The sequence below is a fragment of the Sinocyclocheilus grahami genome, unplaced genomic scaffold (genome assembly GCF_001515645.1).
Source record: "Sinocyclocheilus grahami isolate Dianchi unplaced genomic scaffold, SAMN03320097.WGS_v1.1 scaffold77.1, whole genome shotgun sequence".
Taxonomy (NCBI): Eukaryota; Metazoa; Chordata; class Actinopteri; order Cypriniformes; family Cyprinidae; genus Sinocyclocheilus; species Sinocyclocheilus grahami.
Genome location: NW_015505256.1, coordinates 1,395,310 through 1,417,984, shown reverse-complemented (window position 1 = coordinate 1,417,984; position 22,675 = coordinate 1,395,310). Strand labels below are relative to the sequence as shown.

The window sequence follows — 22,675 nt, the reverse complement described above, 5'->3', positions numbered from 1 at the left end:
GGGGCACTGCCAGCAACTCGAGGCAGCCAGTGCAGTTGGGGCCCATCCAAACCCCTGACACTGCAAGCCCGTTGTACGTGGCCCCCCAGCCGGTGGTTGAGGCATCCGTGCAAACCACAGAATGCCTGGGTACCTGCTCCAGGGGCATTCCTGCCTGGAGGACGCAAGGTCTGACCACGGGGTGAAGGTTTGGCGGCAGGCCGCTCTCCAGAAAGCTCTGGCTCACCCTCCGATGCTGCAATCGACATCTGATCGTCGGGGGGAGCCTCGGAAGAAACAGGTGGTACCCCCCGGGAGGGTCCAGCCTGCTCTTTTTGAGAGCTCCGCTGGTTTCGAAGTGCCGGCGGGCTTGGGCATCCCCGGAGGGGAATTCCTCACCGTGACCGTAAGACCAGTCCGCCCACCGCCAGAAAAAGGACGCCCCCGGCTGCCACCAGAGGGAACCCCAGATCTAGGCAGTGGCACGGGCACTCCGCCCCTTTGCAGGTAACGGAGTCTGGTCCGCAACTCCGAGATGGTCATACCCCCGCAATGGGAGCATGAGCCATCCACGAAAGCCACCTCAGCGTGCTTCATGCCCAGGCACGAGAGGCAGCGATCGTGACCATCACCCAGCGCCAGGTAACGACCGCATCCAGAACGCCCGGGTGATACGTTGTCTATAGCAAGACCCACATCGTCTTTATAAAGACGTAACGTCAAGTTTGCCAAGCAACGTCGTCTTTAAAAAGACGCACCCGAAATTTCTCTTTTAGGGGAAAAAGCTCTTTTAGCGTGCTGAGGCGCACAGGGGAGATGATCATTTGCAACACAAACAGGGGGTAGTGCAGCCTGATGTGTGCAACCCACTCGACACGGGAAACCACCACCGCTGAAGCGCCGTCCGCCAACACGAAGAGCTCTCCAAGAGCGTGCTGAACTCGTTCAGTCTTCTTCTCTCCATAGAGTAGTCAGGAGCAGAACGATGTGATCGCTCGGCTCCGAAGCGAAAAGCTGAATATGCGCTGCATCTGCTGCCTACTTATACTCACGCTGGGATCAGCAGCAGCTGGATGCAATAATCGCATGCCAATGTGCATTGGCTCGTTTAGTTTACACTCGAAGTAGATTGGTCCCTCTAAGTGAGATCCCAATTCGTCGGTCCTCCGACGTGACGTCGAGAGTGACCGACTGAAAGGGAACTATGATTACGAGACTAGTAGACAATTAGCTAGCAGTTAAAATGTATATATAAATTTAACATATAAAGACAATGTATTTATATGTTCTCAGAGCTGCTATTGTAAATACATGAAGACACTTTACTCTGCAGTTGTACGTCTCTATTTGTAACCTGTACGATTCTGAGAGCGTTGAGGACAGGTTTAAACAAAACATACACAGTAGGTGATGGAGATGAGTATTGGATGCCAGGTATTAAAATGGCTTTTTTTCAGTAATTAGCCATGCTAACAGGCTAATCTCCCAGCCAGCTCTGTGTGAAAGCAGATTAATTATAAGCATTTGTGACATATCCCAGGCATTCGATCCATCCGTCACATCTCATGAAAGCCCAGCATATGGGCCTGCTCTCCACACACAGCAGCTCTCTTGAGATGTGAGTGTGGTCCTGACCTTCTGCACACACCAATGAGTCCGTCATCAGCTATTGTGTAAATACATAACAGATGGGTAATCACACAGCGAACACAAACAGCTAAACACACACACCTACAGTAAGTGTGTGAAGCTTGCTCTCCCACACACATGCATGCATGACTGCATTTAGATGTTTTTACACATATTAAAGAGTTCATTTTGTGATTAGACTCTTGTATTAAAGGTGAAGTGACGTTTTTACGTCATTACATTTGGTTGTTTACAAAAGATGCATAACAGGAGACACAAGTGCTAGCTTATATATTACAACACAAGATCTCTCACTGTCTTTTGAGTAATTGCATTCTGGTTAAATAAATAATATTGAGAGGATCACGTCTTTGATAGCCTCCAGGAAGCCCTGGGTTAGGACGAGAGAGTGTGTGGATGAAATACAAAGATGAGAAGGAGAATGGAGAGCTGGAGAGACAGAGAGGGGTTACTGCTGAGAGCTGTATTGTTTCTCAGCTGAGGAGATGTGGAATAAACCGGTGTTATCCTGTGCTCTTATCACATTTTACAGTATGAATTATGCACACACACCTGCAGCAGTAGCTGCAAACAAAATGGGCTGCATGGTTCAACACTACTAGCATTTTCTGGCCTGTGAAATTAGAATTTGGACTGCCAGTCGATTAAAAATATGAATTAAGATTATGATCTATTACAAAAAGGCAGGGTAGGTTATTTGGTTCAGAAACATTTTTTGTTATGCTGGTTGAAAGTCTCTTTCCATCCTGATAGCAATCACTAAGTTAAGTGGTCTAAATGTATTTATATCTTCTGGGGAAGGCGTAGGACCATAAAATGTTTGTCCAATCATATCCTTCTGTCCGAGGACTATGATAGGCTGTCCTACCTTTTAACGTATGTATTTGCATACCTCGACACACCCTGTTCGCACAGACATGATACATAATCAGCGCGCTCCATTACGCTATTGCAGACTTAGTGAGAATGGAAATTATTATTGTAATATTATGTGCTTTGTACTGTAATATTTTCTCACCGGTGAATGAGACATGAGGTCGTTAGCATCTGGTTTGCCTGTGTGCGTTGATGTGTTTTGGAGGAGGCAGGGCTTTGGAGAGTGATTTGCAGGGAGGGTGGGATCTTATGCTTTCAAAGCTAGCTTGCTATTGCTAGCCTCTCCGAAATCGCCTACCTTTAATGACAATTAACCAGAATCGCAAATGGCAATTCATGTACCTACAGTAGTGATATTTTTTGGGAAAATCTGTGGTTAGAAAATCCCTTAGTTAGGAATTTACATACAGGTAAAAGGGTATAATTAATAAATGTAACAGTGACATTTTTTGATAATTATTTTTATTTGAAGTTATATATTTAATATAAATTATTATATTAACAATTTTCTTATAGTTTCATATTTAATATATTATACTATCCATTTTCTAAACCACTTGTCCTCTGTTGTCTGTAGGTAAATGTTATATTATATTATATTACATTACCTTATAGTATTATAGTAAATTAACATTTTAAATTGACAGTCTTTCTTTTAATAATCATTGTTTGTGTTTTTGTTTAATTATTCCTGTGCCTAATTATCTAACAACTCTGTTGTTATCTCAATTATCTTTCCTCTGCCTCTTTCTCTGCTCTTCCTGTCGCTGAATGTGGACCCTGCGCTCAGATTCAAAGAGTAAGTTCAAATTCTTTTTTGATGAATTATTTGCCAGAGACTGTGTGCGTTCGTACCCTCCTTATTCAGTTCAGTCCTTTAAAACAGGAACATGCGAGTAGAATGCATGAATTGAGATGAGAAGCAAAGGACATACTCACTCCAGCCCTCTCTGATTCCAGCACAATTGCGATGCCTTTGAAAATGAACAGAAATGACTGGTTTCATGACCTCATAGAGTACAAAGTGAGCCGGGTTCAGCTCCCTCCTAATAAAACACCTCAGCTCAGTGTGAAAGGTGCTGAATAACCCATGATATTTTGCATTGCATGAATAAAAAGTGCTGGAACAGATCAAATGAGAGTTCCAGACCTCATATCCTCCAATAATAGAGCTGAAATGAGCCTTTTGAAAGAAGGAAACTCACTCTTTGAGGATGCTTTACAGGAGACAGGCCGAGTGTGCCAAAACTGCCCGTATCCAGATGGCTCTTCCTGCCGGCAAATCAACAGGAGGTGGCGCTCCGACCAATCTCTACGAGGAGCTGGGAGATGGCGGCATGTAAGTTACCTGTCCTAAATAATACCTTCAGCAGAGACAGCAGAGAGATGATTAACAAGATTTGTGTGTGTATCTGCAGGAAAATCAAGAATAGTTCACCCCAAAATAAAAATTCTGCCATAAATTTATCTCAGAAATTTCGGTCGTCATTCAATCAGTCACCTGTGTGACTTTCTTTCTTGGAACACCACAAAAATATTATGGACCAAAACAGCACCATAAAAGTACTCCATAGTACATTGTAAAATATATATTTTTAGGTTGTAAATAAAACAATTATTGGAGTATGTTTTATAAGAAATTAGTATTTCAGTCTACTTTTTAAAATTCACATTTAATTTAATGTATACAATTTCTTTGTAATTATTTTTGAAATTTATAACAAAACTGCGGCAAAGTGTATGATTTTTTTGCCACTCACTATCATTCGTATGGACAAAAGCAGCATGAACATTCTGCTAAATATCTTATTTCATGTCACATGGAGGAAAAATAAAGTCTTTCATGTTTGGAATGTCATGCGAGTGTAAATAATAGAATGACAGAATATAAATTTTTAGGTGAACTACCTCTTTAATGCCCTAGCCTGGTTATTCATTTGAAAAAAGGGCCATTGCCATTCTCCAAAGGGAGAAACCGTGCCTGTTTGACATCCCAAAGGTAATTGTTCCTTTGGTAAATTAGCTGTGTTTTTGGCTTACTAAGTCCATCCATAGAGATGTGCTCACTGGACGTGCGGGTTTGGTGCAGCAGGAGTCCATTGCCAAGCTAAAGGCTGTTGTGAGTGGAATGAAATGTTAATAGATTAAAAGATTATAGCTGCAGCACAGCATCTGTGTCCCTCAGGTAAAGCCTTTTAAAGTGCTTTTGATTTAATGCAATCAAAACAAATGCAGCTGCTAACACAAAAAGACAGCGGAAAAGACATGGTTTTGTATTGAATCCATTAGAATAGATGCTGAGATTGATGGACCGTGTTCCTGAACAGCAGTTTAATACCATCAGCAGAAAGGAACATCAGGGTAGAATTTGTTTGCTTGTGTGTTTGGGCAAACATTGTGTTCTTTTGTTGGATATTAATAATAATAGTAGTCTGTCAGCAACCTTATAAAACAGTGCTTAAGGAGTCTCTCTGTGACCCTCAGATAGATTGATTGATTGATTGTTCATTTATTTTTAACATTTCATTAACAGAAATTTCACCCCAAAACAAAAGTAATAAATTATATATATAAAAATAAAATTATATATGTTATATAAAATGTTGAATTTTTTGTCATTTGTACAAGTTTTTTTAATATGTTGAAAAAGTTTTCACTTTTTATTATTCTTATTTTTTTCCAGTTATTTTAGTACAAGTTAAACTAAATGAAAATGAGAGGTAATAAGGAATTGTAGTGAAGATAACACTTAATGGCCCTAAAAATTATTTTCTTCATGTTATGTTATTTTTCAGTTGATTTTGGGGTGCAATATGACCCGAACATATTTTCATTACATTCCCATCCCACTGAAATATTAGCCTATTTATGCAGTTTGTGTTGCATGTATCAAAATGCACATTTCTTTCACATGTGTAATGAATGATTGAACAGTTGAGTGGTTACGTTTCCTCTCTATTTACCTTTTACATGTGTCTCTCAGGCCCCTTTACATTTGATGTTAATATGCATTTTATTGCTGGATTGCATTTATATTATTATTTAGCTGGATTGCATTTATTCCTTGCACTCCAGTGCTTTTCCATTTGGATTTGAATAGAGATCTGATCGCACTCATCCACAGAAACCGGCATTTATAAATTACTTGCTTAGTTGTACTTTATGTGATTAAAAAAACACGTTTGCACTTACACCTTTGTGGAAAATGGTTTTGTGTGCATTTACATCTGGCTTTCATTGTGGTCAAGTTTCTGTTTTTGATTCTGTCGCTGAGAATGCATGTTAATGCCAAATGTGAATAGGGCCTGTCTGTGTTAAATTGTCATCATATCCATCTATCTACATGTATTTTCCTATCATGTTTCATTCATTCTCATCTTCTGCATTTTCCAGGCTTGGACTACAGTGAGTAACATAAAATATGCTGCATTTCCCTGCAGTGCTCTTTCTTACACGCTCCTATCAATGTATTTTAAAATCCTTCTTGGCTTACATGTGTGGTTTGTAGTTTCTAGTCCCTGTGTAACTGTCTGCTAGTTTGCTTTACCATTTACTCTGTTTTTATGCCACTTTTTCTGTCGAATTGCATATTTAAAGGAACATTTTGATACTATTTACTTTAAAAAAATGGAAAATGCACATAAAATTCACAGATACATGTGTGTAGCTCTGTAGTAGATTCAAGCTTTAGTAGTTTTTCACTAGATAAAGCCCTCGCCTCCCAGCTCTAGTTTCTCGCAGTTCTCTCTTCAAAGCAAACAAACACACTTCTCACATCCTTCACTTTGAGACTCGCCATTGTCACAGATCATCTTGATTGATGTTTGAACGACGATTAACTGAACAGATAGGGATTTCAGACTGATTTTTGAGTGCTAGTGTATGTATGATCTTTGTGCTTCACAGCTGAAAATACACAATTTTGATGCCTGCTTGCATTCATCATATTGCGGCATTCCATGCAAAGTTGGATGTAGGGTATTCCTACTTAATATCTCAGACTGCCACATTATTCAAGGCTCAGATAACAGTATATAAAGAAACATGGATATCCTAGCCTTTGTTTTTGCGGGTAGGGTACAGTGGGGCTATAGGCCCAATAAGGAAAGGAAATTTGTATGAGTGCAGAAAAAAAAAAAAATGTTATTGAACATTGATAGAGCAGCACATTTTGTGGGAAAAGCATCATAAAAGTAGTTTTTTTTGTTGTTGAATCCGTCGAATCCGCCGGCCGTGCCGTTCTCAAGCCCGCCGGCCGTTCCTCACTCAAGCCCGCCGTGTGTGACGCTGCGTGTGTTGTTGTGAAAGCGAAACTACTTTGTTTGGCCTTCCAAAAGAGGACATGACTAGAAATCGGTGGTTAAGTTGTATTTACAACACTGTTCCAGAACACTTCAACCCAAATATTCAGATCATGTGTGCAGCGCATTTTACGCATTTTAACTGTTTCCTGGGAGAGTAGACTACAAATGCCGGCTGTTCTGACTCCCAGACTGTAAGTACGTTTTTGCAACGCATAAAAAGACAGTATAAGTCATTATAATCCGTAATTATGTCCCCACTGGATGCAACGAATGCCTCGTTTATAATGGGTTTTAATGTTTTTGTCTCGTCGCTCCGGGACACGGCATCACAGTATGGTGAGGGGCGTAACATTTCCGTCACACGCTTGAGGTATTCGGCCAATCACAACGCACTGAATTGCTGGCCAATCACAGCACACTTCGCTTTTCAAACTGATGAGCTTTGTAAAAATCGATGCGTTTCAGAAAGGCGGAGCATAGAGGAGAAACAATAATGTACAGTATGTGGAAATTAATTAACCTCAAACCGCATAAACACATTTCATTACACCAAATACACCAAATAATGTTATTTTTAGCAACATCATATGACCCCTTTAAAAAAGAATTAAAAATGAAATAATAAAAGAATCAGAGAGCTTCATATAGTGCTTGAATCAGATCCCATAATAATATGATATGTATATTTTATTATTAATTACACTTTTTAAAATGATGGTTTCATCTCTTAGTTAGACACTCAATGAAAAAAAGATAATTACCATTTGAATCTACCCATGTCATGTCAACAAATGAAATGAACCATCATTTTACATATTCTTTAGTTTAAAAACTGTTGATTTAATTACTCTGAAGGAAACTGAAAATCATTAACAAAAATGAAAATCATCTCAGGGTCAACTGTCTGTCAGTTCTAAGAATGTTAATTTCCTGGTTAAGGGAAATAACTTTCTTACTGTACAATTCTACAATGAGCTTGTAGCATAAATCTGCATGATTAAGTGACTCCAGTTATGAGCAAACAATGAACAACGTCAAGTGTGATACAAATAAGACTTTATTAACTACATAAACACTTAAACTAGTCTAATATACTACATAAACACTTAAACTGGTCTAACATACACATACACACTGACACACACAGTTTGTGTAGGAAAGGGTTAAAGCTTAACGCAGTAAAGAGAAGAGAAATAAGAATATGAAACTATAGTACCATTTGATATTCAGCAGATTTACAGCCTGGAGGAAACATCCGATTCTTAGTTCAAACACACCTTTGTAAAAAGGTGCAAATGATACCTAATGTATCAATTAGTAAGACTAAGTCTGAATACTTGCACATCTCATCTGTCTGAAAGAAAGGCTTGATGCAGTCCAACGGTTCAAGTTGATCTTTGCTGAAGTTGGTTGATGAAAAAGAACCAGTTTGCGTCAGAAAATCTTGATGAATGGAAAAGTCAAGGCCGAAACCTGGCACGTACTTAAGGATGTCCTGGAGCATTGTAGCTCACATCTTCTCAGAATTCAAACAAACCACCGACTCTGGGCTGGTCACATGGTGTGATGCCTTTAAGGTCGGAGAAGACCCCCATCTCTCAAGATGGGGTTGTCCAATGAGAAAGGCCGGTATCCCAAGTGGGAGTTTTGAGATACTGGGGAGTTTTATGACTCTTTGTGTGGAAGCATGGTAATTTGCATATGGAACTTGAATCGAAATTACAACAGATTCTCAGGACACTAATATATTGCCTATGTACCAACATATAATATACATGCTCGTTTCGATCATCAGAAGGTGAATTCATAGATACTGAACATGGTAGGATTACATATGGCAAGATGACAGGAATGGGTTCCATCATAAGCATGCATAGAATAGTCTAAAAATATCAAAGACAACATACACCATGATCTGAAGGATATGTGTGTTCATTCAAAGAAAGGTTTTCCTATTAATTAATTAGTAGAAAAGTCCATTTCTACTGTGCATTGTGCCTCTTGCTGTGGAACATGCAGTGATTTTCCCTACTTACATTCCTGTGGGTCATAAAACCAGTGATATCAGCATTAGTTGCCATGGGGACCAGGGGGGCCTGGTGTCGTTGCAGACATCCTGGCACCCAGTTTATTGGGTGAGGGGACTGTGACGATTTGTTAATCTAATGAATAACCGATTTGTTAAATCAAATGAAAAATTGTGTTTTTGATTGGTCCAGACCCTACAATAGTTGTGTCAATGATCTGCCAAATTTTTCAGGTGCATAGAGAACCGCAGATGTGGTTTAGAAGAAAATGTGTCTTGACCCTGGCCCGATGTACCCTATGATTATCAATAAAAAATTTTGCTAAGAACTTAATTTGGACAACTTTAAAGGCGATTTTCTCAATATTTAGATTTTTTTGCACCCTCAGATTCCAGAATTTCAAATAGTTGTATCTCAGCCAAATATTGTTCTATTGTTCAAATATTGGCCTAACAAACCATACATCAATGGGAAGCTCATTTATTCAGCTTTCAGATGATGTATAAATCTCAATTTCGAAAAATTGACACTTAAGACTGGTTTAGTGGTCCAGGGTCACATTTGTCTCCAAAGTCCTGACTGAGAGTATTTGCTTTAGCGTCTTTAAAGTTAAATGCAAAATCATGAGCAAATTTGTTTAACTGAACTCTTTCAAAGTCCATTAAAGTGAAGGATTTTTGTGTAGTGGGTCATTAGCGCTCTGTCCTCCCATGGCTGTTCTCTTCCCTCAATTCCTTCCTGTCTCTTTCCACACATGCTTCAATCTTCTCTCCTCTCCTTTCATTTTCTCTCGTGGGCTGCAGAAGGCGCCGAAAGTCTGTAATTGAGGAGGCGGATCGACAGAGTCTCATAAGAGCATTCGCCTCTCGTGCTATTGCCGCTCACAAACTGTGTGGCGGAAATGGAAAGTTGCTCGACAAGTTGCCCAAGTCAGAAAGCAACATCACCTTCCTCTCAGATGAACAGCCGCTCACCACACAAAATCCACTTTACCGGGATGGAGCATCCAGTAGTCCGGAGCCCAACTCGGAGGTGCAAAGGGTCGGTGAGTTTCTAGACAGTGACATCCCATCTCCGACGAGCCCCATCAGCCAGATGACTTCTTGGTCATTGCCGTCCCGTATTCGAGGACGAGGGCTTTATGATGCTCTGTGCCGGCAGGCACTCTGGGACCCCACTGAATGGGAGGAGCAAGAGCTGAAGGTGGGGCTTAAGGACAGCAGGGAAGAACTTGATGCTGATGTAGATCAAAGTGGTCGAAGCACAGAAACAAAGCTGTCGGTCCGAGAACAAGCCAGACAGTTTGAGCAGCAAGCTTTAGCTGAACGGACGCCCAGACAGAGCCGGGACTCTTACGCATCTCTGGATCCGGACGACCCACTGCTAAGCGCCTTCATGTTCTCATCCAGTCCAATTTCCGTTGGCAAGGACATCCCACCCTGCATTATCATCACCGGGGGTGACGGCGAGACTCCCCCCCCACCCATGGCTCAGCGGCCGACTCCACCCGTCCTGAGGAAGTTCAGCTCCAGTATATCCAATTACATGACGGTGGAGCCTTGTGAGATCACATTGGAATTCATATCAGACTCCAGTCCACCACTCCCTCACCCTGTCCCATCCCGCTCTTTTCTTTCTCCTCCACTTCTGCAACAGGACTTCACCCCACCACCAACCCCAACTCCTGTTCAGTCTCCAACTCCTACACCTAAACTAAGAGGGATCCTCAAGAGCATGCCCAGATCTGCTGACAGCATTGATGTGAAAGATGACAGCAGTTGCGAAGGAGGAAGTAAAGACTCCACGACTGTTGTCCTAAAAGAGCCAGAGTCTAAACCAGGCGAAACAGACAGCAGCCAATTAGAATCAGACTCTTCTTCTCAGCCCTCAAACCAACCAATCCCAGTGGAATGAGAGATCGCCCCCACCCCAGCCCTTAATTTCTGAATGAACTCTGGAACTCTTTTTTTAATACCTTCTTTCCTACACTTGAACTTGTTTCATTACTTACTTTTTCATCTATTATTTCGAGGGCACTTTACTTTGAGAGCACTTTATAGTACATTTCAAAGAAGGTCAAAAGCGTAGTGTTTCATGTGGCCGTCTTCAATGTGACTGTGAGGTGTTTTACTGTTTTTATGGTATAAGCGAGTTGTGTTTAAACCGCAAGTACCTCACAGAATGGTCATTTGTGCATTTGTGTCAGTCAAATAGAATACAGAGAAAATGAGTGAAGAATTTTGATTTAAAATATTTGTTATGATATAAATATTATTTTTGGAGAATGAAATCCTATAAGTATAAGCAAATAGAAATATTTAATAAAAAACAGCTCTAATGGATTATATTTTTATATATACAGTACTATATATAGAGTTTTGTGCTACATAAGAAATTAGTTGTTTCTTGAGTATCAAATCTGCATATTAAAATGATTTCTGAAGGCACATGACACTAAAGACTGGAGTTATGATGCTGAAAATTCAGCTTTAATATCACAAGAATAAACTAAATTTTTAAGTATTTTAAAATAGAAACATATGCTTTAAATTGTAATAATATTTCACAATATTACTGTTTGTGCTATATTTCTGATCAAATAAATGCAGCCTTGGTTAGAATAAGAACATCTTACCGACCTACAACTTTTGAACAGTAGTGTATATTTTTTTTACTTGTATGTATATTGTATATTTATATGTAACATTTAGATAGTTTTTTTGCACAATATGTATAGCATGCATTAATTTAGATGTAATTTTATCACTGTCAGTTTACAATTTTTTTAAGAAAGGTATTGAGCAAGTGGAATAATTTTTTACCAGTGGAATATATGAAAAAAAAATTGACTTTTTTATCAGATAAATCCAAAAAAAATATTTGAACTGACCATCACGGTTTATGAATATTTAATGTTTAACTGGTGACACGTTTCCTAGCAGGCGGATGTTGGTGTGAAGAGCTGTTGTCATGATCATGTGACTGTGAGAGGAGTGTCCGTTGATGATGAAGGTGGTGACAGAGATTATCATCAAGTTTGATGAGGATGGGCCTTATAATTAAAGATAAGATTTTGTTTAATCAATTTAATATAATCAGAAAAAAGAATCATATCATCCAGTAGCCTGCACAGCCTAAGTAATGTCAATGGAAAAGGAAGGTCATTTCAGAGGAAGAGCAGGTTATTACATTTTGATTAAAGGTTCGGAAAATACATTTTTATTTATAATAATGAGCACTGGTGAACATGCATTAAGAAAGTAAACAAGGTTGGTTTTGAAGGTTAAAAACAGGTAATTCTTTATATATATTTCTCATTTATTCACCGTATCTCCCTCTATCTCTCTTCCCTGTTCCCTGCACTCTCACTAACCCTTTTTTAAAAGCTGTCTAGAGTGCCAGACCTCCTGAAGCTCTCCTGTCTTGGTTTGGTCCTGCAGATGTTTTTGCCCTTTCAGAAACTCAAGCAGACAAGAATCACATAGAGATTAAACAATACAGCTAATCGTTTATGTGGCACATGGCAGGGGGACGTCTGCTATGCCGTTCCCCGCTGAATTCACCCCATCAGGCGTGCAGTCAATGTCTCTCCATTCAGACAAACCGCTCCTACAATATCTCAGCAGGGGTGTGCAGATGGCATCTCCCTCATCCATATCGAAAAATCTGTTTGAAATCTGTCATCATCCCATAAGCAAATGAACACTGATTTGCTAATGTCTCATCTTCGGTTCTGAAGTGTTAGTGCACCTTTGAAATGTATACACACACAAACATAAATTAATTAATTAAAAAATTAAATAGAAATGAAATGAAATTACAGTTATTTATGGAAGCCATTTTTCTGCCATGAATAAAACGAAATATTGCAAAGGTAATTGCAACTTTTTATCTCACAATTCTCACCTTGCTGCTTGCAATTTTGAGAAAAAAAGTCAGAATTGTGAGATATAAACATAAATATGAAGACAGACTTGCATTCTTGTGAAGACCGTAATGTCTTGAATGAATGAATGTCTCAGAAGGACAGGACAGATGCATTGTTACGAAAATTGAAATGTGCTGTGATCTGTGACACACGCACACACACATAAAAATAATTTATAAAGTATCACAATAACTATTGATTTGCTATTAAAAATGTCAAAAAACACCATAGTAAGATCTCTTTTTAAAAGACAAAAGTACTGAGATGAAGTACTCTCATTTTCTAATAGAGCAGGATAGATTGGTTTTATTTTGTGTGGTGAAGCAGGTGATATGAAAGGAGGGAGGAAGAATTCTTCTCTCCTCAATTCAAAATTGAAGAATTAGGGTGTGTGATGTCTGAGAAAAAAGATTTATGTGCAAACTGAATGGATATTGTGTGGATGTGCCAGGGCTTGTATGTAGGTTCAGAGGAACAGTTCTATATTCACATGACCTGCTCAGCAGGATGAAAGCACAGACGGTGAGGTTTGGAGAAATTTAATTAATCAATCGATGAGTCTGCTGAATTCTGTTTTTTTCTCTACTGTGTTCGTGTCTTCCTCACTTCCACCCTCCTTTCATATCACCTGCTTCACCACACAAAATAAAACGAATCTCTCCTGCTCTATTAGAAAATGAGAGTACTTCATCTCAGTACTTTGTCTTTTAAAACGGATCTTACTATAATGTTTTTTGTTGTGTTATGTGCCCTCCTGTCCTTCTGAGATCATTCATTCAAGGTAGTGTCACGTAACAGTCTCCACGAGACTGCAAGTCCATTTTTTGCATTCATAGAACTGAGGGACACCAAGAGAGACGTCTCTTTCCTCCTACACACACACTCACACGCATCCCACATCACTCATCTGCCATTCTCATTCATTATATGTGAGAGAGATGTGTTTGTGTGTGTTTGACAGGGGTATTTCATAACTTATTTATGTGAAACAGAACATGCACCCTCTAATGCCATTCTGTGCATCTTTATTTATGGGGTGAATTTCATTAAACATGTTAAGAACATGTCCAGTGGCCTGTTTTTTGTAATTTGATTATGTAAGATTCACCCTAGTTTTGAGGACGCTTCTTCAGATGTAATTCACTTTGTGGGACAATTTTGTTGCAAACTATAACCAGGTAAACTTAATTCTGTATGATTTATAAGCTTGTTTCCTCATGGGAACCCCCCCAAAAAAGTAATGTTATTACTATACTTGTGGGGATATTTGGTTCCCATAATGTAGGGAATACCAGGTATGCACACACACACTTGGAACAACATGTTGCTTATTTGTCACAGTGCTTTAATCACTAAGTGGGTTTCATTCTTGGCCCTTGAGAGACCTCTCAAATGTAACTTTCCTTGAAATTTTGTTAGTGTATGATTGGACAATTTATAGCTACTGCATTAAGTATAGGTTGTGTATGAGTGTGAGTATGTGTGCATATGTTGGTTTTCCATTCATCAGAAAATGACTTATTTGGAAAAAGCAGATTAACATGCTTTTGAAGACTTCATTGTAGGTAAAACTGCTTGTGTCAGGACTAGCTGCGCCATTTCCCTGAGTGCGTTTTTATCTTTCAAGTGCTTTCGCATTTAAATATGGTGTTTTCATTCTGGTCCAATGATAAGAGATAACAGGAAGTGTTGAAATGCTTTCCGTAGGATGAAAATGAGTCAGACTCTACAAGAACAAGTCTAAAATCACTTAGCTAGTCAACAGATGTCACATTTCCAGCTACATGTCGTTCCTTACAATCATTTTTTATGTCTCTTTCAGCAGGCGTGGCTTTGGCAGAGAGGTGAGTCTTTTTTTGTTTTACATTTCCTTTGATCTGATCACTATTTCTGTCACTCATACACTAACTGTGAAACTGCATGGATATGAGTAATACCTCATGGCATCATGATGGTGACTTTTAGAACTAGATGGTACTAAAAATCCAGTTCTATGTAGTTGGTTTAAAGGGATAGTTCACCCAAAAATGAAAATTCTGTCGTTAATTACTCACCCTCATGTCGTTCCACGCCTGTACTGTAAGTCCTTTGTTCGTGTTCGGAACACAAATGAAGATATTTTTGATTAAATGGGAGCAACACAACTACCACATTAAAATGCTCTCGGATGTAATCAAAAATGTAATTTTAATTTGTGTTCCAAAGATGAACGATGGACTTACAGGTGTGGAACGACATGAGGGTGAGTAATTAACGACAGAATTTTCATTTTTGGGTGAAACTATCCCTTTAATATATAGGCCTTTAATAAATCGAAGGTAAGACTGCCTTGTTCCCTTGTCACTTCAGGCTGCCAATAGTGCCTTGTGAGAGGCTTACACTGGAATCTCAATTAGATGAAGGGAGCAATAGAAACTTTGCCATTAAACTTACATTTGCACCCCACTAAGGAGTGTAAATTGAAGTCACTTCAGTGTCTAAGTTGCAAAGTTAATGCATATAGGTTGCATATGCATGCTGTCAAACACAACCTTTTCTGACCTTTAAAGCACTTTAGCTCTTAAAGTTGGGTCTACTTCTTTAGATGGAACATTTTCCCTCATCTGCATCTCTGTCATTATCTTCCTAACCAGGAGCTAATTTTTCTCCCCCTCTTTCCTTTTTTAACGCACATCTTTTTGCTGTCATGTACTCTGTCTGATCATTCGTTTTAAAGGTATGCAGCAACATCTTTTCTTGCTATTCTCTTTGTCTTTGCCTTTTATTCTGTGCTGCCTCTCATGTATTTTCTCTTAGTGTCAAATCTTTTTTTCTCCTCTCCCTCTGTTCTCTTTGTGACTCTGCCAGCAGCAGCAGCAGCAGCTGTTGAGACCCTCTTTGCTCCGGCCTGAGGTAGCATCTCTGTTTTTTTCTGCATGCCTTTCCTTAGTTTTCCTTCTTGGGTCTTGACAAATCTTCCTAATGTTACTAAATATTTTTTATCTCTTTTTAAAGATCACATGACAAACATTGAAGTTTTAAGTTGATGTATGTTAGCTTTAAGGTCACACAAAATCTGGTTCAATGGGATATACGTCAAAGGAGACAAAACTGCACTCGTATGGCAAATTCATGGGGGACTTTAATTGCTAAATAATCATTCTAAAGGGACAGTTCACCCAAAAACCTTTCATCATATATTCACACTCAGGTCCATTCCTTCGTTCAAACTTTCTGCAGAACATACAGTAAAAAGCAGCATGTCTAAGCAGCTGTTATTCATACAATGAAAGTGAATGAGGACTGGGGAATGTTCTAAAGGTTTTAGAATCAGAAAGAGCTTTATTGCCAAGTATGTTTGCACATACAAGGAATTTGTTATAGTGTCACAAGCTTTCAGTACACGGAGACAACAACAACACACAGATAATAAAAATGATATGTGAATAAAATACACATGCATAAATATAAACCACAAAAAATGAATAAATTGTATGTACAGGTGTGGTATAGATGGAATAGGAATAGAATAAAATAAAATAAGTTGTAGGGATGTACTAGGGTTTAGGGTGATAAATAATTATAAGGTTATTGCACATACTGTACTTTAATTGTACAATGGGAGAACATTAACTGTTCATGAGATAGATTGTCTGAGGAAAGAAACTGTTTTTGTGCCTGGCTGTCCTGTTATTCGGTGCTCTGTAACGCCAACCAGATGGCAAAAGTTCAAAAAGGCTTGGATGTCTTTAACCTCCTGTCTGTAAGCAGACTCGTCTCCATCCTTGATGAGACTGATGACTGTAGTGTCATCTGCATACTTCAGGAGCTTGACAGAGGGGTCTTTAGAGGTGCAGTCATTGGTGTAGAGGGAGAAGAGCAGTGGGGAGAGGACGCAACCCTGAGGGGTGCCAGTGCTGGTGGTGCGGTTGTTGGATGTGAATTTACCAGTTCTCACTAGCTGTTGCCTATCTGTCAGAAAGCTGGTGATCCATTGACAGAATCCATGTGATTCTGGATCATTTATGAATCCATATGATACTGTAACTTTGTTCTTTTGAGCTTTATATTAATCAAATAATCTATCATGGTTTCCACAAAAATGTTAAACAGCACAACAAAACATAATTTCCAACATTGATAATAATAATAATAATAATAATAATAATAATAATAATAATAATAATAATAACAACAACAGCAACAACAATAATAATAATGTTTCTTGAGCATCAAATCAGCATATTAGAATGATTTCTAAAGGATTATGTGACACTGAATACTGGAGTAAAAAAATTACATTTTTAAATGTATAGCAGTAATTTTGAAATTGTAAGTGTATTTTACATTACTGTTTAATTGTAAATTTTTATCAAATAAATGATCAGCTTTGGTGAGCATAAGAGACCTCTGCAAAAAAAATAAAAATAATAATAACTTACCAACCACAAACTTTTGAACGGTAATCTAGATGTTCATTTGCATTCCCAGTTTAAATTAAGTTACAGTAAATGGTGAACAAGCACACAGTGTGCCAGAAATGTTATTGACTGTATCAGTTGGGCACCAAACCCTGACTAATTTTAGTAGCCTGTGTGAAGATGAAGTCTGACATCTGTCTTTACGTTTGTATTTTAGGCTCTCTCCATGGAATCGGGTACCCAAGACTACTATAGTTACGATCAAGGGTGAGTTTCAGAGTATATACAAAGCTAGTGTGTCTTTGTTTCAGACTGCATTTGTGTATTTGTTTACACAAAAATCCTCTCTTGAAGGTGAAGTATGTTATTTAATATGCCCCCTTAGCTCTCTTTTTCTCTGTCTGTCTCCCATGCCCTTTGAATTTCAATCATCTTATCCTTGATCACTTCTTCAGAATTTCTCTACTTTCTCCATTCCAATTTTCCCAATCAATTTGATGATACCAAGACACCTGAGCACCCCCCACCCCCCTTAAAAAGTATGCCTATAGTGAGTACAATACACTAATTGAGCACCGTGTGTGCAAACAGAAGGAGACAGCAGAAGCGAGAGAAAGTGGTGTAAACACTCTCAAATTGACACGTAATGTACCATCGGAACAGCTTTACTATCGGGACAGATGCTCTTGCAAATGTTGAACTGCATGGTTTAACGTCAGCCCATCTGAGGAGATGCTGGAAGCTTTGATGAGATTAATGTGCCCTCACCTCCACTCAGCCATCTTTAGCTAAGCTCAGTGGATTCATTTAGGCGTGAACCGCATGTTTGCTAGTAGGTCTTTTAGAGATCAGACTAATGACATCCTCTATTATGTTCGATAGTCATTCAATTTTTGTAGCAAGAGGAGCAGCAGATGGTCTTAAAGGTCTCCGTAGTGCTCTGAACGTCAGCTGTGAGCACCACAGGACAGATGATGTGCTTTAACATCAAGATCTCTGATGATAGACTTCTTAAGGTCTTATTTAACATTTTAAAATGGATGCACATCAGTCAATCCAGAATTCCAGTCGTGCTAAATTACATAACATAAAACAAGATATGATGCAAAACACCTGTTCATCTAGCTATTAATCTTAGCACTATGTAAGTTTACATCTCAGGGAATGTATCTTTTAGAAGGATGATATTTAAAGGATTAGCTCCGTAGATTGATTAAATTGTCAATAATATTTATAATATAAATGTTATGCTGAAAAGATAATTATTTTCTTGAGAATTCCCTCAAACTTTTAACTGATTCTTTTGAATGTCAAGGTTTATTTGTCCATAGTCAAGGCCTTTGAGAAAGAAGGATGGCATTGATTCCATAGACATCAAGGGAGAGAGTGGGGTAGAGGTCTGTGCGGGACTGTTTTTTTCTTCCCGCCAGAGAGCCGTGGGAATGCAGACCTCTAGAGTGGGGAAGATAAATGTTGCACTTCTGTCAGGCTGAAGTGCACCTGCTATCAGAGAGACCTGGCCTGCTGAAGATCCAGGGCTATTTAGAGAGCTTAGGATGGGGGTTTAGCCTTTAATCCCTGGATCACAGGGGCTGTTTGTCCTGCGTGGGTGGAGCTACACATGGGCTGATGTTGATTGCAAGTGTAATGAGGCATCTGTTTTGGCTTTCCCATCTTCAGTAAGCGCACCTATTTTCAAACCTGTTGGAGGTCTTGCCCCCAAAATACTCAGAACTCCAGGTGCATTTGAATTGAATTGAGGTATCACAAAGGATGTAGAATTGCTATTCAAATTTAAATGTTGGGAAGCAGAATTAAAATTTGCATGGCTTCATTTAAAAATAAAATGGAAAAGCAATATTTGTCAAGACAAACTTTTAAATATTGCCAAAACCTAGCTTTAAAAGAAGTTAATAGAAAATTATGTCCAGCACTTTCAGCCAGCTAGAAATCATGTTTTTGTTTGCTGATGTTCATGTTTGTTTTAGGACGGTGGTATTTTGGAGAGAATGCTTATAATTGAAGGGATGGGCTAAATCCATTTACTGGAAATTAGCAAAATTTAAATCTCTTACAGCAACTTTAATATAGTTCTCCACACAATAACTTTTAAGGTATGTTCACATGTTGTAATATTTCCATTCCTACCTCCAGGTATGATCCCTATCCACCCTACGGCAGCCGCAGGAGGCTGATTACACCCATGTACGATGAGTCTGGAGAGGCCATCATGGAAGATGAAGGATATTACTATGGTGAACCAGAGGTAACCCTACACATTCATTCACTGTCTGCTTGAAGGAAATGGTGCAGTTATGTTTTCTTTTTGTTCATAATCTTGGCCTCACCAATAGAAAATTATTTTAGTTTCATGCATCATTTAATATCAGGTTTGACCATTTCATTATAGTAACCTGTGATTAATAAGATTGTTTTAAAGAAAATAATGTCACAACAGGGTCGGGCAAGAGGGCGAGGTGGGCGAGGGAGAGGCCGTGGGCGTGGAAAGCATGTGGGATTCCAGGATTTCCCACCAGAGGATGAGATTGAACAGGCAGAGCCAGAGGTTACTGCTGAGGAGCCAGCAGAGGCTGAAGCTGAAGAATCCAAAGCTGCAAAGAGGTTGAAGTCCGTCATGAAGCTCAGCAAGTTTCTTGCTGCTGGGAAGAAAACTGAAGCTAGCTCCCCATGGAAGAAGGCAAAGATCTTCCCGATGATGTTTGGGAAAGGGAAGAAAGACAAAGATTATGCCAAGCTGACATCTGCACGTCGTATTGATAGTCAAGAGAGCTTGGCAGGTGGCGCAAGCCCAGTCGCTTCCATTGATGGCACATCCTCTGCCAGGAGTCGACTTGGGAAAGTCCTGAAACGCATTAATCTGGCAAACAAGCTGCAACTTAGAAGAAAATCACAGAGCACCATCAGTCGTAGTTCTGCAAGTGAGAAGGACGAGTCTGCAGCCGAGTCAGAGAGAGAAGAGAAGAAATCAAAAGTGTCCATCAGTGTCAGTGAGCCAGAGGCCAGCGGGAGTGGATCAGAGGCAGAAAGCCGAAAGAAAGCCTCGGATGAGGAGGAATCATCTGAGAGGAGCAGTGTAGCAGGCTCCACTGACGATAAGGATTATTTGAAAGTGGATCTGGATAGAGATGATGCCAATGAGAGCACTGTTGATTCTGAATCAGAGCCAGAAGAACCAGACGAATCTGATGCAGAGAGTAAATCCAAATCTGAGACTGAGAAGTCAGGAACCGAAAAGGATTCCGAAGCAGAGTCAGCATCTGAGAAAGAATCCGAAACCGAGAAAGGGTCAGGTTCAGAGGAGGAATCTGGCTCGCAGGAAGAGTCAGGGTCTGGAAAGGCCTCAGGAACAGAAACAGCATCTGGATCTGGGACTGAAAAATCAGGAACTGAGGAAGAGTCCAGTGCTGAGAAGAGTTCTGCCACAGAAAAGGAGTCAGAGGAAGAATCTGAAGAAGATGAAGAGTCTAAAGGGACGGAAGAGTCAGGATCAGGATCAGAGCCATCCTCTACTCGCTCTTCAAAGAAATCATCCCGTACTGAGGGTTCCTCGGAGCGTTCGAGTGCAGGAACACGGAGCAGCAGAAGTGGGAGTGTTTCTGGAAGTGCAAGTGGTACTCCGAGTGGCAGCGTATCAGGTGGCAGCTCTAAGGGGTCTTCAGCCCAGTCTTCAGTAAGGTCATCACAAGCATCAGTGTCTGGTGAGGAAAGCAGTGGTGAGATAGGGTCAGCGAGTGGCTCTGAAGAGGCATCTGGGACAGAAATGAGTGGATCTGCTGCATCATCCGGGACGGAAATGAGCGGATCTGCTGCATCAGATGACACTGAATCAGATGCCGTTTCCGTGTCCGGCAGTGAGAGAAGCTCCACAAGCTCCAGATCAGCAGGAGGAAGCCGCCGCTCTCGCAAGAGCATCATTACCCGATCCTCCCAGGACACCATTGATGAGGAAAGTGAGGAAGAAGAAGAGGCGTCTGAAAAAGAAGAGGATGAGGAGGAGGATGAAACAGCAGAGAGCAGAGAGTCAGCTAGTGAGATGAGTGAGGGATCAATATCACGGAGGTCAAGTGTGATCTCAGCAGCAGAAAGTGGAGGCACACCATACGCCACAGAGGGCAGCGTTCAGAGTTCAGATGAGACGTTTGGAGGCCTCTCACCAATCACAGAGGTGGATGAGGATGCCATAACCTCCGGCAGTGGCTCAGGATCTGAGAGCAACTCTAGGCGTCGCTCACAGCAGTCGGGAACCGAGGGTACCACAGAAGTAACAGATGCAGATTCTGTCTCAGGAGATTCCACAGCTTTCTAAACAGGGACCAAGTAAGACCTAACTGACTTCTGCCATGGAGTGAAGTAATTCCCACTTGATACCTGTCTTTTCTCTTATACTGGTGTGTTTTGGAACAAATCCCACTGCATGGAAGTGCTAAAAAAATGGCATGCCATTTTTTTTTTTTTATTCTGGTGTGCTTCTCAAATTTCTTCTCTCGAGTGAACCTACATTACCTGCCCCAAAACTGTGTCTTCAAAACATTTATTTGTATTAATCTCATGTTTCTGTTTCCAAAAACAGTATCCCTACTGTGAGTGCTTTAATATAATATTGACACCACATGTGCAGCCGTCAGTTTGCTTCTCTACTAGGGGTGCACGCAACCTTCAGTTTGATTATGATTGCAATTTCACAAGGCTGGGGTCATATTTACAAAAAAATCTTAAGGCTAATAAATGTTAAGAAACTCAACGCTAGGACTAAAATTGTTTGTGAATATGGCCCTTGGTCTCTACTATTCCCACTTAGTGGAGGGTTTTTCTTTGATAGCTGATTTATGTTAATAATTCTTCTCTCTGATCTCCAGGCTGGCAAAAAGAAGCGAATCAAACTAGTGTTGGACCGAGAGCATGACACGACTGCAACAGGAGAAGACAGTGGACTGGATTTCCAACGCAATCGCATACCCAACATCAGCAGCCACAGTAACATCAACGGATCAGTATACCTTGCCCAAAATGGTACCATCATCCGAACACGAAGGCCCCCTTACCCCAACAACTTAAAACTGGGCTCACCAACACGGTTAGGCAAACAATTCAAAAAACTGGACAAGCTAGGTGTCACACACGAAGAGCATTTACCTTTAAATGGAACAGAAGACAATGGGCCTACTATCAGCACCACCACTGCCCATTCCTATGTTACTGATCACAACCTTAACTCCAAAGAGTGCAGTGTAATGGGCCCTAACTGCAAAAGGCTCAAATCCAACATCGATAAAGCCCGTTTGGAGCAGGATAAGGGGTGCTGTGAGCTGGAGTCCTCAGTGGACAATGGGGAGATTAAAGAGTCGGAAGAGTTTCCATGTGAGCAAACACTGTCTGATGAAGAGGAGCTCTGGATGGGTCCCTGGAACAACTTACACATACCAATGACAAAACTCTGATTTCTAATTTTGCTAATTCTTATGGTACTGTTTCTATTTAGTTTCATTTCTA

At 40.0% G+C, this 22,675-nt stretch overlaps 2 protein-coding genes across 2 annotated transcripts in view; both read left to right on the top strand.

The window, feature by feature from the left end:
- The window catches only part of pcdh15a (protocadherin-related 15a), a 234,406-nt gene extending 223,360 nt beyond the window's left edge, over positions 1-11,046 (top strand). Inside the window, exons 32-35 of the mRNA XM_016273291.1 lie at positions 3,296-3,304; positions 3,731-3,844; positions 5,899-5,910; positions 9,640-11,046. Of these exons, the coding sequence (XP_016128777.1) occupies positions 3,296-3,304; positions 3,731-3,844; positions 5,899-5,910; positions 9,640-10,750 (1,246 nt within the window). The 3' untranslated portion in view covers positions 10,751-11,046. The remainder of the gene's footprint in view (positions 1-3,295; positions 3,305-3,730; positions 3,845-5,898; positions 5,911-9,639) is intronic.
- A 3,930-nt stretch (positions 11,047-14,976) lies between these two features.
- Positions 14,977-22,111, top strand: LOC107586096 (protein SPT2 homolog). Its single transcript, XM_016273332.1, has 5 exons — positions 14,977-15,006; positions 17,382-17,431; positions 19,319-19,430; positions 19,623-21,502; positions 22,042-22,111. The coding sequence occupies exons 1-4, from the start codon at positions 14,977-14,979 to the stop codon at positions 21,489-21,491; spliced, it is 2,061 nt and encodes a 686-aa protein (XP_016128818.1). The 3' UTR covers positions 21,492-21,502; positions 22,042-22,111.
- Positions 22,112-22,675: the final 564 nt, after the last annotated feature.

Coding starts and splice junctions, on each gene's coding strand:
- LOC107586096 (XM_016273332.1), top strand. CDS start 14,977: ATGGACTTACAGGTGTGGAACGACATGAGG. Junction 15,007..17,381: donor AGGTGTGGAACGACATGAGG/GTGAGTAATTAA, acceptor TTTGTATTTTAG/GCTCTCTCCATGGAATCGGG. Junction 17,432..19,318: donor TACTATAGTTACGATCAAGG/GTGAGTTTCAGA, acceptor TCCTACCTCCAG/GTATGATCCCTATCCACCCT.